The sequence below is a fragment of the Procambarus clarkii genome, chromosome 62 (genome assembly GCF_040958095.1).
Source record: "Procambarus clarkii isolate CNS0578487 chromosome 62, FALCON_Pclarkii_2.0, whole genome shotgun sequence".
Lineage (NCBI taxonomy): Eukaryota > Metazoa > Arthropoda > Malacostraca > Decapoda > Cambaridae > Procambarus > Procambarus clarkii.
In genome coordinates this window covers 23781600-23799577 of record NC_091211.1, presented here as the reverse complement: position 1 = coordinate 23799577, position 17978 = coordinate 23781600, and the positions used below count along the sequence as shown (strand labels likewise).

The following is a 17978-nucleotide window of genomic DNA, read 5'->3' as shown; positions in this document are numbered from 1 at the left end:
AAGCACACTCGGGAGGAGGCCTGCCCAATCCCAAACCCCCCCACCCCTCGCTGCTCAGCCCTGTATCTTAAGCTCCCTCACCCAGTCGACGAGAGGTCTGCCCCTTGGGCGATTTAATTGTAGCCGTTAATTATTATTTATTTATGTTCTTTATAAATGTGCTTCTTTACAGTCTGACTGTTAGTCATGGTGTGCTTCCTCACGCTACATTTTATTAATGTAATTTTACCTTTTTTTGAAATTTGAATTTCTGCCTCATGCCTATGTTTATATATATGGTGGTGCTGTTATTGTTGTTTCATGACATTTAATGCCCAAGTCAGCTCTGTTTTAGTGCTTTTGTTTTACTCTACTCTACACGCTGGCTATATAAAAAATTTATATTATTGGACTTTCAGTTATGTTGTGTTAATCCTTGCAATTTTTCCTACAATTTAGCATTGCTCAAGCCCCTGCCTTTAAGTTTACACCCTGGACGTGCAACACGTTTTGACTTCCCTCAGCAACTTATTCTGCAATTCATGATTTTTCCAGGCTCCCTGTTTCTTTTACTTATCCCGGGTTCACAATTAAGTATGTTTGATTTGCTTATCGCCATTGAGTTTAGGTAAAGTCAACTGGGATGTGCCAGTTGCCGAGTTGCAGGCCCCCAAGCCTCTTGCTTTTACATTATCTTGGCCTTGCAATTACGATTTGTTTCCCTTTGCAATTTATTATTACAATTTATGCATCGCCCACGTTTCATTAACTTATATAAAACCCTTGCTTACTGTATTGAGTTATTAAGTAAAGTAACCTAGGATGTGCTAGTTGCTGAGTTACAGGCCTCATGCCTCTGGATTTAAGATTATCCTGACCTTGCGTATACCATTAATTTAACTCAATTTATTACTGCAATATATGCAGGCTCAAGCTGCATGGTATTTTACTCTTACTGGTTTTTGCATTTATGATTGCTTAACTTTTGTGTCGCCATTAAGTTAAGTAACTCAGCTAAGATGTGATAGGCGCAGTGTCCCCTTTGCCTCTTGCTTTAGGATTACTGGCCCTGCATTTATGTTTAGTTACCTCAGCAAATATACTGCAATTTTGCATCGTTCTTGCTGCATGTTTGTTTTACTTATTACCGGTTTACAATTATATTTGTTTAATTTTTGCTAAGAGGAGGTAGCCGCGGGAGAGAATCAGTAATAGCGAGAATCCCTCTTGGATACAAATATCCATGGAAATTCGGAATGGAAACAACAGTTGAGCAGCGGAGTTGCAGAATCTGGGATGTGAGGGACAGACACCGCCTTGACCACTACCTGAGAGACATAAGAAATATGTGTAGAATAATAAGCCCCACATTGTTTGAGTTAGGGAAAACACTACTTGTTAAATATAGATACTGTTCTTGAAAGATTTCCCAATTTTGCACTCGCAAGATAACGTAAGATTTTAAGTGTTAATAGATGTTAATCTTATTGTTTGAAGAGCTGTTCACTTGAGACAGTTAAGCAAGTCCCAGCTGTGTCTGGGTACAAGTGACAGGATGAACAACCCAGCGGGTTTTCTTCCTATTGGGGAGTGTTGTACATGCTGCTATGGCGGTGTGTCCACTCACAGGATGAGTGACGCTGCCCAATACTGTCACTATGGTGGTTGCCCACTCAAAGGATGAGTGGCGCTGCCCAATACTGTCACCATGGCGGTGTGTCCACTCACAGGATGAGTGACTCTGCCTAATACTGTCACTATGGCGGTGTGTCCACTCACAGGATGAGTGGCGCTGCCCAATACTGTCACTATGGTGGTGTGCCCACTCACAGGATGAGTGGCGCTGCCCAATACTGTCACCATGGCGGTGTATCCACTCACAGGATGAGTGGCGCTGCTCAATACTGTCACTATGGTGGTGTGCCCACTCACAGAATGAGTGGCGCTGCCCAATAAACTTGCCCCTCGGGACAAATTTTTTTTTAATACATCCCATGGTCCCCCCCCCTCCCAAAAAAAAAAATGCAGGCAGGGGATAAAGTTCTAGACCTGCTCCTCCAGCCCAACCACTTGGGCTGGATGGTAGAGCGACGGTCTCGCGTCATGCAGGTCGGCGTTCAATCCCCGACCGTCCATCAAGTGGTTGGGCACCATTCCTTCTCCCCCCCCCCTCCCGTCCCATCCCATCCCAAATCCTTTTCCTGACCCCCTTCCAAGTGCTATCGAGTCGTAGTGGCATGGCGCTTTCTCCTGATAGTTCCGTTCCCTTCCTCCTCCCACCCACCCTCACCCCCTCGACACACACTCACACACACATGGCGGTTCACATGTTCATGCTGCCAGAGAGTGACTTACACCGTGTCCGTGCGTTGCACGCCTGCTTCAGCGCACCACCACGCGAGGTAAGTCACAAGAGTTCGTGCTCAGAATCTGAGCTACTATTTTACATAGGTTATCTTGATGTTATCTTGAGATGATTTCGGGGCTTTAGTGTCCCCGCGGCCCGGTCCTCGACCAGGCCTCCACCCCCAGGAAGCAGCCCGTGACAGCTGACTAACACCCAGGTACCTATTTTACTGCTAGGTAACAGGGGCATGGGGTGAAAGAAACTCTGCCCATTGTTTCTCGCCGGCGCCTGGGATCGAACCCAGGACCACAGGATCACAAGTCCCGCGTGCTGTCCGCTCGGCCGACCGGCTCCCTACCGGTACTCTGTCGGCTTATTTAAAACAATAATATACAAAGCTTGGGGCTTCATAGGTTCATACAAGCCAGTTTACATTGGTATGTACTCTTAATTAAGAAAGGGTTCATTTGCGTCTTTGATTTATTGACAAAAAGAGAGGAACAAAGGCAGGTCGACAAAGGGGACATAATACACCGAGAGGTATACTCAGCCCCTCTGTGTATATACACACAGTTTACTTTAGTCTGTTCGAGACTAAGGAATTCTGGCTAGTTGGTCAGCAAATTGCTGTTGTTACCTTAATTTGATAACCTTCCATTGATTGATAGGTGTTAAGCCCACCACTAAAGAGAGTGTTGTTGCCAAGGCTTTCAGTCTTACCTCAGCCTTATCTCAAGCTCCGAGAGGTGGCCAGAGGTCACACACACACACTCGTGATCACACTTCCCTCACGATTCGTGGAGACATGAAATCTACTTCTACTAGTCAAAATAAATCTGTTTAACTAACCAAATTAAATCTATCTTGAACTAGCCAAATTATAGCATATATTAACCAAATCATAGCATATAGTTACCAAATTATAGCAGCAACTAACGAAACTGAAGCTCAAACTAACAAAATTATAGCCAGATGGAGAGAGGCGACCGGAACGAGATCAAGGGGACGGGAAGCACTGGACAAGGAATGTGGTGGACACAATGTCCCAGCGTCATCCTTTGGACAAGTCATTCATCCGGGCTCGTCCACATATGACGCATAAACTTTCAGCAATGTATAACGTCCTCCATTCCTACCTGGTATACATGCCTCCCTGGTATACATGTACAGAATCTCCACGCATCCCGGGGTATACTTGTATAGCAACTTCTTCGCCTCCCTGGGGATTAACGTATAGCGACCTTCACTCCTCCTTGGGTAATGTGGTGGCTCCAACAGCTCCATATCCTCCTACAGCCCCACATACACCTCCCATAGCCCCAAACACTACTCCTACAACCCCACACACACACTCCTCCTATAGCCCCACACACACTCTCCTCCTATAGCCCCACACTCACACTCCTCCTACAGCCCCACACACACACTCCTCCTATAGCCCCACACACACACTCCTCCTATAGCCCCACACACACACACTCCTACAGTCCCACACACACACACTCCTACAGTCCCACACACACACACTCCTCCTATAGCCCCACACACACACTCCTCCTACAGCCCCACATACATCTACAGCCCCAAATACTACTCCTACAGCCCCACATACACACTCCTCCTATAGCCCCACACACACACTCCTACAGCCCCACATACACACTCCTCCTATAGCCCCAAACACACACTCCTACAGCCCCACACATACACTCCTCCTATAGCCCCACACACACACTCCTACAGCCCCACACACACACTCCTACAGCCCCACACACACACTCCTCCTATAGCCCCACACACACACTCCTCCTACAGCCCCACACACACACTCCTCCTATAGCCCCACACACACACTCCTCCTACAGCCCCACATACATCTACAGCCCCACACACACACACACACTCCTACAGCCCCACACACACACTCCTCCTACAGCCCCACACACACACTCCTCCTACAGCCCCACACACACACTCCTCCTACAGCCCCACACACACACACACTCCTACAGCCCCACACACACACACACTCCTACAGCCCCACACACACACTCCTCCTACAGCCCCACATACATCTACAGCCCCAAATACTACTCCTACAACCCCATTTGAACTTCTCAAGTGGCCAGTCTACTGGCCATTTGAGGAGTTCATGCAGATCTCTTTGTAAGGCTACAATATCATTATTATTTCCAACTTTATCAAGAATCTTCGAGTCATCTGCAAATTTGATGATGTAGTTTGTAATATTCTCATTTATGTCATTGATACATATGACAAACAGGGTTGGCCCCAAATTGAACCCCTGTGGTACACCACTTACCACATTTCTCCAGTCAGATTCATACCCATTTAATACGACTCTCTTATACATACTTGTACACAGGCTTCCTGTCCCCCACAAAAGAATTAAATATATGTATCTTAAGGGAGGTGGTAGAACAGTGATGAATCATGACTTCAAGTGCTGGACCCCAGTGGTTTTAAGGACTGTTCATTTGTGGTGAAATTATTATATGCAACTTTTTTTTCGTGTCTACCATGTATTCCCTCTCCCCATTCCCATCCGATGGTTGGTGGGTCAATGTTACCGTCACGTGCTTATCATGGGCTCCACCACACACCCATCCTGTGGGTGGTAAGGGGACGGTTAGAGTCACGTGCATACGGAAGATATACAGCGACACTTGGTTAAGGTTTTTAGTGTCAAATAATTATCAATAATGCCTTTAGACATTTCCGAAACATTTATGATAGTGTTCGCCTATCTTAAATTACTTTAATTGCTTCACAATATATCACATATTGATGCCGGGCGTGCGAGCAGTTCTCCTGACACTGAAAAATGATAATTGAAAAAAACTTATTTTGAAAAGGGTTCACAAATATCTATTTTTCTACGCATCAGACTCAATAGGTTAGGTGGGTTGCATAGGTTCGTACGTTTCTGGTTAGGTAAAGAGGTTGGATTTATTTACGGAGTGACAAATCAAGAGAACGGGCGGAATACTTGGGGCATTGGGGTAGGAGAGTGGGAGGGATGTGGTGTGCGGGTAGGAGGAAGGGAAGGGGGAGTGGACGGCATGTGATGATGGGTAAGTGGATAGTGGGGGAGAATGGGGGTAGTGGGAGGGAGCCAGGCTAGGGGGTAATGAGGTAATATATGAGGACATTGTTGTGTGAGGTCCACCAGAGGCGCCTCAGCTGTACGGGGACACACATCCGCTCATTCACACTCTGCGTCCATTGTCTCGCTCCAGGTAAGCCTTATTTCCACTCGCAATTTGATACGTTAAGTTTATTTACGGCTTGATGTGGCAAGTCTTTTTACACTACAGTTGGCTTCCTTCTCGACTTGCAGTCGAGGATCCCATATTAAATTCCCGGCCGGGACAGAGATGATTGGGCACATTTCCTTTCACCTAAAGCAGCTGTTCACCTAGTAGTAACTAGATAGCTGGGAGTGAGGCAACAGTTATGGGGTTGCATCCTGGTAAGGATCAGTAGTTCGACCTTAGGGGACCTCCAGGGATAGAAATCGTTACCATGAGCGCCGTTTCTATCACCAAATGCCACTGTTCACCTAGCAGTAAATAGGTACCCAGGAGTTAGTCAGCATGTTGTGGGGTTGCATCCTGGGCGGGGTCAGTAATTCGACCTTGGGGGACCTCCATATAAGCCTAACATGCATATATACACTGGCTGCCTGTCCTTCAACAAAATATTTCGATTTTAAAAATGAATAATTATTATATTATATTATATTATATTATATTATATTATATTATATTATATATATATACCGTTGTCGAGGATATAAAGCCTGGTCTTAGGCTTATCTAGGTCTCCCTAGACCAACTACTGACTTTCACCAGGATGCAACCTACATCAGTTGGCTAACTACACGTACCTATTTTACCGCTAGGTAAACAGGTGCATCAGATGAAAGGAAACGTGCTCAATTGTCCCGAACAACGAGAACTATAACTCACTGTAGACATTTACTACAGGATAGTGCCGATAAGTGAGCAGTACACCGGCTACCTCCTCCTCCTCCTCCATGTGGGTAGAGTCGCTCCTGCTGGTGGCGCTGGTGGCGGGGGTTCGTGGTCAGGGTGAGCAGGTCTACTGCTTCACAGATGACCCTGACCCCTACGTCGGGTTCTCCACCAAGACGGCTTACAATTTGGCCAGAGGAGAGGTCACTCCCGAGGAAATCGTTCCGGAAGGTGAGTTGCAGAGACTCGTGTGGCTGTAGCAGCGCATAGCGTAACTACATCATGTGCATGTGTTAGCTCTTGTGATAATTTACTTCAGTAGTTTCCTGGAGGCGGCGATGGAGCAGGGTAAAGAGGTCCCAGGAGATACAGATAAGTCTATCTTGCACATCCGTTATTCGGGTTTATCGCCGAAAGATAGCTCAGTCATAGCTACGCTGGAAATAATGATAGCAACACAGTTGGCTTCGTTCTCGACTAACAATCGGGGATCTCGGCTCCCATTCCCGTGGCGGGACAGAAATAATTTCACCGAATGTTCTCTGTTTACTTAGCAGTAAATTGGTGCCTTGGGAGTGAGGCACCTACTGAGGGGTTGTAGTCTGGGGAAGGTCAGCAGATCGACCTTGGTGATGACCTTGATTGAAGCCTAAAGTTATATATATATATATATATATATATATATATATATATATATATATATATATATATATATTACAATTATATACAAAAGTTTTACGTTTTCAATATAACTAATTAAATATTTGAGTTAGTGTTCAGCGAAGTTTATAAAATCAAACTGTAACAGAAGACGAACTTTTCGAGGAGTAACTTGAGAATTGCCTAAATTAGAGCCACTTTCCTAACCTTAGTAAACCTCCTGGTCAGTGCTGGGCAAACGACGTAGATTTAATAATGAATCAAAACGTTAAAAAAAAAATTACCCTACGTTGATTAAACGCTACTTAAACATGGTTTGCCCGCTAGTTGCAGATATTTCGAATATTTATTTATTTATATATATACAAGAAGGTACATTGGGATTGTGAGGATACATAATATAATAATTACAATCTTGTAAAGCCACTAGTACGCGCAGCGTTTACATGCTTTGATGGTGGACGATGCTAGTTTTGGACATATGACCTTTGGAAATTAAGTTGTGTTTGTGTGTGCTTCTGTGGGAAAGTCGATTTCTTTTTTTTTTTTTTTTTTTTGAGATATATACAAGAGTTGTTACATTCTTGTACAGCCACTAGTACGCGTAGCGTTTCGGGCAAGTCCTTAATCCTAAGGTCCCTGGAATACGATCCCCTGCCGCGAAGAATCGTTTTTTCATCCAAGTACACATTTTACTGTTGCGTTAAACAGAGGCTACAGTTAAGGAATTGCGCCCAGTAAATCCTCCCCGGCCAGGATACGAACCCATGACATAGCGCTCGCGGAACGCCAGGCGAGTGTCTTACCACTACACCACGGAGACTGTAAATTTCTCGAATATAGTATTTGACCATTCCTCAGGAAGCGACCCAAAACGGTCAGCTGACAGAAAGAACCAATTTACTGCTAGGTGGACAGAGACATCGAATGAATGAAAGGAGATTTGAAAAATAGTCTCGCCCTGCAAAGGATTCTAAGACAGGTGATTGTGAGCACGACAGGTTAATTAGGATTAAGTAACCATTGTTTACAGGTTAACCAAGGATTACGTAAGTATTGTGGGAGTATGTAAGATGGTGATGAATGTGTCTCCTGAAGTTAAGTAGATCAGCGCCCAGAACATCGTTATAGGTTACGTAAGGAGTTTATAATTCTCAAGTCATTCTTCAAAATGTATCCGTTTTCTATTACGGCCCACTTGCCTTACTAATAATGCATTAGACTAACTAAACTAATTAGTGTGTGTGGGTGAGGCAGGGTGTGAGCCACGGCAGATATGGCACCTGGTGAGGCACGGCACTCGTTACCCCTCTGACGATGACACGGCAGCCTTCCTGCTGACCCTACCTGGCCTCCAGATCGACATTCTCCTCGCTCACCAGGAAGGTCAAGGTCAGTGCCCCTGGCAACACTTATATAGTCGCGGGTAGAAAATTAATTAACCAATAATCTCACCGACTGATGAGGGAAGATGATTGTAGATTACCTTCGGAGGACAATGGGATCCTGGACTCTTTGTGGGTTGGTGGTTTTGAAGGAAACACAGCTGCTGCTGTTGTTGTTGAGACTGGTCATTGTCAACACTCATCACATACCTCAACCAGGGGGTGTTGGTTGGTTCCTCTAGAGGGGGATGGACACCTGGTTGTCAGCTCATGCCTGTGACACTACTAGATGAGTGTAGGTGGGTTGTCCGAGGTTTGAGACAGAACTGTGGGCAGGAAATCTTTTTGTTTGACTTTGTACAACTGAAAGCAAGTTGCATCAGCTAGCAAGCGAAATAAAACACTAATAGTAATAGTCCCTACCTGACCATCACCAGGAGAGTAATAGTCCCTACCTGACCATCACCAGGAGAGTAATAGTCCCTACCTGACCATCACCAGGAGAGTAATAGTCCCTACCTGACCATCACCAGGAGAGTAATAGTCCCTACCTGACCATCACCAGGAGAGTAATAGTCCCTACCTGACCATCACCAGGAGAGTAATAGTCCCTACCTGACCATCACCAGGAGAGTAATAGTCCCTACCTGACCATCACCAGGAGAGTAATAGTCCCTACCTGACCATCACCAGGAGAGTAATAGTCCCTACCTGACCATCACCAGGAGAGTAATAGTCCCTACCTGACCATCACCAGGAGAGTAATAGTCCCTACCTGACCATCACCAGGAGAGTAATAGTCCCTACCTGACCATCACCAGGAGAGTAATAGTCCCTACCTGACCATCACCAGGAGAGTAATAGTCCCTACCTGACCATCACCAGGAGAGTAATAGTCCCTACCTGACCATCACCAGGAGAGCTGTGTGACGGGGACCTGACGCTGCTGACGGGCTGGTCGATAGGAGCCCTCAATATGACCTGGTCGTCGCAGTTGGCGCCCGAGGGATACCGGGAACTGGAAGCCATAGCCACAAGGTACAAGGAATCTCTCCCTCTCCTGCTCGACCAACCCTTCACCAACAGTTCCTTCAAGGTGAGCTGTAGAGGGGACACAGTCTATACTACTAGTGTGTTTTCTTGTGACATATATATATATATATATATATATATATATATATATATATATATATATATATACACATCACCTTGCAGTAAATTCTGGTATGTTACTTTCATAAGTTTTTTCAATGACAACAATAGAAGCTTTGACACGAATGTATTCAGTCTAAATAATTAATAAAAGGTATTAATTCAAAGTGAAAATAAGTATATCTAAATTGGCGTTTAATAATATTAGTGTATAAAAAGATTGTATCGTGTCAAGAACATATTTTGGTTGCGAGTGTTCGAGTGCGCATGTTAACGACCAGTTGAGTTCGAAGAGATCATAGAACGTAGTTAACGTTTTCTTGTGCCACAGTTCCGCCACACAGCCACGCAGAGGACGGAGGCCAGCGCCCGTTCCTACGCCCTGGGGCTCTTCGGCGACGACAGTGCGTACATACCAGAGGCCCTCGACCCCGACCCTCTCCTGAGGGTACGTGGCGCCTCTCTCAACACACTCTCGATCTCGATCCCTGCTCTCCTGTTTTGGTTTGGTTTGAATGCTAAAATTTAGGTCTCGAGCCAAATATTGGAATGTTTTAAGCTATTCAGCGCCATGTTTTCCACAGAACACAATCTTCAAATCCCTTTACAACAACGTCCCCAAATGACTGCATATATATAGATGACATTTTCATGGTATTAGAAATGAGAAACATATAAAATAGAGATGTGATTATCTCGTTTTTAAATTCATGCACGAACAGGCTAGCACTGTACAACCAGGTCCTCAGTTCTTCCTCCTCCGATATTACACTTGCATTAACACTTCAAGTAGTTTCTCCCATGATTTACGTACCAGCTTCTGGTTCCGTCACTCTCAAGTCACTCCTCGGCCCACAGTTCTACGATGTATGTAGTGACTACCAGACGCAGGTGGAAGACAACCCGGACGCCACCCTGGAGACTCGTCTCTTCGAAGAAGGAGAGGAGATGACCTCAGTCGTTTTCAACGTCTCCCGCCGTCTGGGAGTCCCTCTCGTATTGGGTATGATCATGAGTATATATATATGTTGTACCTAGTAAATAACTGTAGCTAGATCTGCTGAAAATAACTTGTTGAAACGTTCTCATAAAATAGCTCATGGCAAGGACAGATTTTGTTTTATATGTACCGTGTTTGTTGCCGAGTAGACGAGGTGTTGGTGCTATACGACGCCTGCCGCTTCTACAAGGCCTGGGACCCTCCTTCTGCAGCAGCCTGGTGCGTGGTCTTCACACCCGACGACCTCAAGGTGGGTCGCTAGCTCTGTCTCTCTGTCTTTTCCTCTGTGTCTCTTTGTCTCCATAGCCTAAAATAGCCTAACATTGAGAGGTAGAGATACGAGCCTAACATTGAGAGGTAGAGATACGAGCCTAACATTGAGAGGTAGAGATACGAGCCTAACATTTGTACCTCGTCCGTGGACAGGTGCTGGAGTACTGGCAAGACCTTGATTACTACTACACCAACGGCTACGGTCACGCCATCAACTACGAGATGGCCTGTCCTCCCGTGCAGGACCTCCTTCAGCACTTCAGGTAATCCTACAAAGAACATACGATTACATGGAACCACAGAAGGCTTATTGACCCATGCGAGGGCAGGTTCTATTTATACCCAACTCAGTTCATTCATATACATGTTCAACCTTCGCTTGAAACAATCCAGCGAATTCAGGTCTATTATGTTACCCGGTAATTTGTGTCATAAATCTGCAGCATACTATTTCCAAAACCTGTATTTACCCAGGGCTTTTACATAAATCTAAATTTATCTAATTTGTCTCCATGTTTGTGGGTTCATATATTATATATATATATATATTATATATATATATATATATATATATATATATATATATATATATATATATATATATATATATATGAGCACACAAACTATGAGTGCTCATATATATATATATATATATATATATAATGTTTGATGGTTGTGCGTGTGTATTAGAGAGACTCATGCCTTCCGGCACTGTATGTATTCTAGTGAGATACGTGCTTGATTGTAGTGTATATGTATTAATCTACCAAATTCTATTGAACTGAATTTGTATTAATCTAGCAAATACTCTATGGAACTGTACGTGTAGCTGTTTGCTTAACTTAGAATCGATACTTTTCGGTCAAATAATAATATTTTTCCATTCCAAATCTTGCCCAGGTGATGATAATCTTGCCCAGGTCATGATAATCTTGCCCAGGTCATGATAATCTTGCCCCAGGTCATGATAATCTTGCCCCAGGTCATGATAATCTTGCCCCAGGTCATGATAATCTTGCCCCAGGTCATGATAATCTTGCCCCAGGTCATGATAATCTTGCCCCAGGTCATGATAATCTTGCCCAGGTCATGATAATCTTGCCCCAGGTCATGATAATCTTGCCCCAGGTCATGATAATCTTGCCCAGGTCATGATAATCTTGCCCCAGGTAATGATAATCTTGCCCCAGGTCATGATAATCTTGCCCAGGTCATGATAATCTTGCCCCAGGTCATGATAATCTTGCCCAGGTCATGATAATCTTGCCCAGGTCATGATAATCTTGCCCAGGTCATGATAATCTTGCCCAGGTCATGATAATCTTGCCCAGGTCATGATAATCTTGCCCAGGTCATGATAATCTTGCCCAGGTCATGATAATCTTGCCCCAGGTCATGATAATCTTGCCCAGGTCATGATAATCTTGCCCAGGTCATGATAATCTTGCCCAGGTCAAATAATATTTCATCGTGTTACTATGCCTTCCAGGGGGGGGGGGGTAGAAATAGCCTAAGCTACTCTATCCCTTTGAGATGTATTTATTGCTTATCTCAATAAACATACTTGAACTTGAACTTGAACTTGCCTTCCAGTGCCGTGGTGGAGGGCCAAGAGGAACCCAGCGGGGTCTTCCACTTCAGCCACAGTGAGGCTTTACAACCGGTAAGTCCCCCAAGCTCCAGCCTGGGGTAGAGGGCTCGTATCTCTACCTCTCAATGTTAGGCTCGTATCTCTACCTCTCAATGTTAGGCTCGTATCTCTACCTCTCAATGTTAGGCTCGTATCTCTACCTCTCAATGTTAGGCTCGTATCTCTACCTCTCAATGTTAGGCTCGTATCTCTACCTCTCAATGTTAGGCTCGTATCTCTACCTCTCAATGTTAGGCTCGTATCTCTACCTCTCAATGTTAGGCTCGTATCTCTACCTCTCAATGTTAGGCTTGTATCTCTACCTCTCAATGTTAGGCTCGTATCTCTACCTCTCAATGTTAGGCTCGTATCTCTACCTCTCAATGTTAGGCTCGTATCTCTACCTCTCAATGTTAGGGATCTTCCCTGTCTTAACCTTCCTCTAATATTGGCCGATCTTTATCTTTCATGTTCTTAGTCTTGCGTATTTTGTCCTAATCTTTGTTCTGCCGTGTCCTAACTTTTTAATCTTCCGTGTCCTAATCTACTTTAAGGCGTTTTTTAAAGAGCATTATGAGTAGAGGAAACTATTTTTCTATATTTCTCGAGCGTTTGTTTGTGATTTTACGCATTTCAAGACGTTTCTCTTTGATTTTACACTCTTTAGGGGGCGTTTCTTTCCGGGTTTATGTTCCTTTCCTGCCGTTTCTTGCTGAAATTTTCACCTTTTGGGGGGAGTTTCCTTTGAACTTTTGCATTGTTTTTAAGAGTAATACACTGCTTTCGGTTCATGATTGCGATATTCTGTATCCAAACAGATCCGTTGATAATAGGACGATATTGTACGCGTTCTGCTAACGTACCATCGACCTTGTGTCATTTATCGCTCGATGAAATCCTTCACTTCGAGGGCCCTGTGTGTCTTTGCTCTTATATTAACATCCTGAATTATATCTAGGAAAGTTTGTATATTTTTCGACACATACGGTTAAGTAATCTTCCAGGCTTGGCGCTTCCCCTAATTACTTATCATCGACTTATTTTCACACTACCAGCTGCTTGTAACAAGGTCGGTTTTGAGCGTTAGAGATGCATTTTTAACCCTTCAGTAAGTAATAAGGTGTAACAAAAGTAGTTAAAGAGTTTCATGATATTTGCAATCCGACAGAACCCTTTCGCATCGCTTTGCCTCCTCATAACTGTATCCCTTTTATTCTCACAGGTCATGACCCGCCTGGGACTGTTCCTGGACTCGAAGCCCCTCACTCACGATCATGAGGATCCTGACCGCCTCTGGCGCACCTCCAGACACGGCAGCTTCGCCACCAACGTGGCCTTCACCCTCTCCTCCTGCGGCGCTGACCAGTGAGTACCTCGGCCATCTACACCACACACCGCCGCCTTCCCTCGGCGCGTCATGTTTTCGGTCTTCAGGCAATCCGTTCTCGTAAGTTTAACAACGTCAAGAAAACGGTCAATTTAAAGTGTCCTCTCCTAACCTATCGCATGACCCAAAACACAAAACGGAACTGTACGTCACTTTCGCGCGTCGCTTCCATTATCTAGTACGACAATTTTTGGCCTTATGTGACGCATACGATTGAATTGCGAAGTTCTTGGAAGAGGACAGGTTGCTTTAGGATCCTCTCCCAAGTAAACACTTCGGTAAATCGCTTTCTCTTGAAGCATCATGTTCGCTGGCTCTCTCTCTCTCCCGCTGACGTCTTCCGGCTAGTGTCACTCACCTGTGTCACTCACCTGTGTCACTCACCTAGTGTCACTTACACAGCGTTCTTCGTTTGGCCTTCTCCAAGCTCTATCTATATTTATCTTACATTTTCTTCCCTGCACCTACGAGTTTATCATCCGAAAACCACCTTTCACTCTTATCACCTTAGCACAACGTCTCACATTTCCGTTAGTAATGCACCAGTTGTACATTAATTGTATTTTTAATTGACATTTATTAATACTCTCAAAGGTAAGGTAGGAGCGCTCAGCCAATATAGATATATAGAAACTGGAAGGCATATACAGTATATATATATATGACAGGATAGGAACTGGGATATGAGGACCAAGGGCAGAAATGGTTCCAAGTTCCTGGGCACATCGGGAATTGAACACCGACTTGCAAGTATAGAGACCGTCGCTGTACCTACCGATTAGTCCTGGTGGATGGGTAGCAGTCGTTAATAAACATAACATTAGGAAATTTATTATATTGTGACTAACCTGTTTGAAGTCTTGAAACTTTCAGAGAAAATGTACATTGATATACTTAAGGAAAATTTATTTGCATTAGAGTGTTGAAATTTTAATAATTTGTTGAGCAATATTGTTCAAATTTTATGTCATTATATTTTACAATGTTATTAATATATGAAACAAGGTAATATAAACAAATTATCGAGTTTAAACCCTATCAGACTACTGCTAAATAATTATAAATATCGTATAATGAATAATTTTTAGTATAAATTTTCTGCTCAAGAAAACTTTAGGAAAGCTGTTCAAGAGAACACCTTTGGTTGGTTGTTTTGGAATCCTCATAAAGTAATCTATTGTGTGCGTCTCCCTCCCTTGAGCACGTGTACTGTGACATGAGCACAACGCTCAATAGCACCTCAGCGCTCACGCCATGAACTCGAGACCTAGCATATAGATGAAGTCAATTAGGACAGATTCACTAATTAAATATCCTTTGTTATTAAATTCCATAAGCAAGAGATCCAAAATCAGGTGGCGTGTCGTTATTCACTCAGGTGGTGGGTGAGCGCGGCTGTGAGCGAGCAGGTGGTGTCTCTAGGTGGGTGTGCCAGCTCCCTTGGGTGTACGTGGGATGAGTTCATTGCCACCTACGGCCAGTTCCTGCAGTGTGACCTGGACGCCATCTGCCACAACACCCTCACGGCAGGTTAGTGTTCCCATGATTGTGCTCGAAGTTGCACCTAATCACGTCCACTCATGTATATGTCTAACCTACACTTAAAACAATCCAGCGACATGTGTAATAATTTGTCCATCAACCGGTTCCTTAATCTCCAAGCCTAGTATCAACCAGTTTCATAAACCACAAGCCTAATACTAAACCAGTATCAACCTAATTCTTTCTGAATCTAAAACTTTTCCAAGTTACATCCAGTACTTCATGTCCTAACAAGATGGATACTAATACTATGCTTATAGTTTGCTCCCCATTATTACACCGTTTCATCCATTTGAATGTTCCCATTATGTTCTTCATTTCCCTTCGCATTTTTTAAAAACTATTATTACGCTTTCTTCACCTCTCTTCATAAAGGAGGTTCGTAACGATGTGTATTCGTTACCCTGCACATTTTCAGACGAATTTAGGTCCATTTAGGTACGGTTCCCAAACTGTGTATGCTAAATAGGGCCTGACAAGAGCAAGATGAAACGTGAAAAACATTTTATATTTTATTACTAATGCTTCTATATAAATCTCAGTATCCTGTTTGAATGGCATGTATTGATTTTTTTGGCTAAATCTCCCTACTAACGATGACTGATCTTTTTCCGCTTTCAGATTTGGCTATTTCAACGTCGGTCAACTGATATCTGGTAATTCTATTATTTCCTAGGCTCAGAGAGCCTACATTTATGTTCATTAAAAATGTATTTGACAATCTTTAATCCATTTTAAAAGCTAATGTAGTCTTGTAGTGATTTTCCGTCTTCGTCTGTACTTATTTGTCACCTGATTTCTGTATTTTGGTAGATTTGCTAATGTTGCTGTTCAGTCCCGAGTGCAATTTGTTTATATACACGAGAACAAAGGTCCCAAGACAGCCCTGAGACTCGCAACTTTGCTATAGTGTCCCCTCGCAACTTTTCCTTTACTTTGAGGTTCCTATACCTTGTTCCAGTTACGGGTCTATACCTTGTTCCAGTTACGGGTCTATACCTTGTTCCAGTTACGGGTCTCCTCTCCAATATTATGTTCCTCTACATTGCTAATTAGTCTTTAATGAGAAACAGTATTAAAGGCCTTGTTAAAGTCTATATAGCCTACATAATGAGATTATTTCCACAATTGATTTCTTCACTTATCCATGAACAAAAATTAGATCCAATTTGTTAAACTTTAGTGCAATGGTTTTTAGTTCAACTAAACTAAACGGCTCTTTGCTCAACAATGCTGTGTAGCCTTTGATGATCTGTGTTTTTCTATATATCCATCAATGGCATTTACGATTATAGATTCAAAAAATTTTCACACAATAGACATCAAACTAATTGGTCGACAGCTCTATGTACATGATCTATCCCCCTTCTTAAAAATCACTGCTAAATTAGTCCTCCACGAGTCCGGAACTCTACTCCAATGTTTTAGTATACACTGGCTTATAAAGCTTATCTTTATATTCTTCTATGGCCCGGGAAAATATCTCGTCTGGTCCCAAGGACTAAATGATGGTGCTGGTTGTGGCATTTGTTTTGGTTTATATATTTCTAACGGAAGAAATACGAGTTTTGTTGCATATACGTGTGAGTGGAAAGGTCTGTGCTATGTATGTGAGCATACAAGCGTTCACTTGTGCTGAGTCAAGTGTAAATAAAGATATAGAGTATTTTGAAACTAATCAAATCCTTCCTCACCCAGCCAGTGGTCCCAAGCCGGCGTGGGCAGCAGGCGTGGTGGGATCCCTTTACTTTCTCACCACTTGGACACAAAGCACCTTTACTTAAACCACTTGAACGGACACACAAACCACCTGAGTGGCCAGGTAAAACACTTGGCGGCTACAGCAACCACCTGTAAAACCAATCAACCACTTGACCGTCCACATCAACCACCTGACCCGCCACATCAACCATTTGGCCGGCTAACCTCTCGTCACCTAGTATCACACTGGGCGCATCAATCTAATGGACTTGCGAAGAGTGAGGACTGACTAACTCCTTCCTGGAGTTCCATAGTGACGAAAGACATATTTTGCACCTTCTAACCCCGTAGATAATACACGAAAGGCCCTAGCAAAGTTCCAAATCAGGTCACCCACAGCAGTTTTGGTTGAGAATCCCTTGCTGAACTACTCCCCAAATTACCCGACGTCATCGTGGCGAGTTTGTCCTAAAACAGAGTCAATGAGGCCTCCATTGGCTCCTCCACAACATAGAATAAACAAATGAACAAATCCACAAGGGCCGTGACGAGGGTTCAAACCTATGTCCGAGAGAATCCCAGACGCTGCCTTAATCGAACTTTCGCTTCTGTTAGAATGTTGAGTAGTTATCTGGTGACCGCAAAAGATAATGTACAATTTGTTGAATAAAAAGATTAAACTATCAGAATGTTATTATTGAAGGGAATGTGGTCCCTTACGTCGATTTCTACTTCGCCCAGATTGCAACTGCATGCAGCGTCACCATTTTACAATGGCAGATGGTCAGGACAAATCATTATCCTGACTCCTCTTCCAAGTGCTATACAGTCGTAATGGCTTGGCGCTTTCCCCCGATAATTCCCTTCCTTTAACCCTTGTCAATTTCAGTTTAACAAAGATGAGAGCAATGCAGCTAGATTCAG

At 43.7% G+C, this 17978-nt stretch overlaps 1 protein-coding gene across 4 annotated transcripts; it reads left to right on the top strand.

Annotated features, from left to right (window-relative positions):
* The first annotated feature begins 2271 nt into the window (after positions 1-2271).
* On the top strand, positions 2272-17743 carry LOC123766526 (multiple inositol polyphosphate phosphatase 1). Of its 4 annotated transcripts, none has more exons than XM_069308343.1 (13): positions 2272-2381; positions 6337-6555; positions 8242-8376; positions 9287-9465; positions 9853-9969; positions 10380-10524; positions 10671-10771; positions 10948-11057; positions 12388-12457; positions 13647-13789; positions 15190-15341; positions 15975-16009; positions 17052-17743. In XM_069308343.1, the coding sequence occupies exons 2-12, from the start codon at positions 6387-6389 to the stop codon at positions 16001-16003; spliced, it is 1350 nt and encodes a 449-aa protein (XP_069164444.1). In that variant the 5' UTR covers positions 2272-2381; positions 6337-6386; the 3' UTR covers positions 16004-16009; positions 17052-17743. The 4 variants fall into 4 exon arrangements, with proteins under 4 accessions (XP_069164444.1, XP_069164443.1, XP_069164446.1 ...); XM_069308342.1 differs by lacking the exon at positions 2272-2381 and adding an exon at positions 5463-5586; XM_069308344.1 differs by lacking the exons at positions 2272-2381; positions 6337-6555 and adding an exon at positions 5489-5586.
* Positions 17744-17978: the final 235 nt, after the last annotated feature.

Bases quoted from the DNA above. Each gene is read 5' to 3' on its own strand.
- LOC123766526 (XM_069308343.1), top strand. From the start codon at position 6,387: ATGTGGGTAGAGTCGCTCCTGCTGGTGGCGCTGGTGGCGGGGGTTCGT. The intron at 9,466-9,852 runs GTGAGCTGTAGA...CTTGTGCCACAG, and splicing joins TCACCAACAGTTCCTTCAAG to TTCCGCCACACAGCCACGCA. The intron at 9,970-10,379 runs GTACGTGGCGCC...CTCGGCCCACAG, and splicing joins ACCCCGACCCTCTCCTGAGG to TTCTACGATGTATGTAGTGA.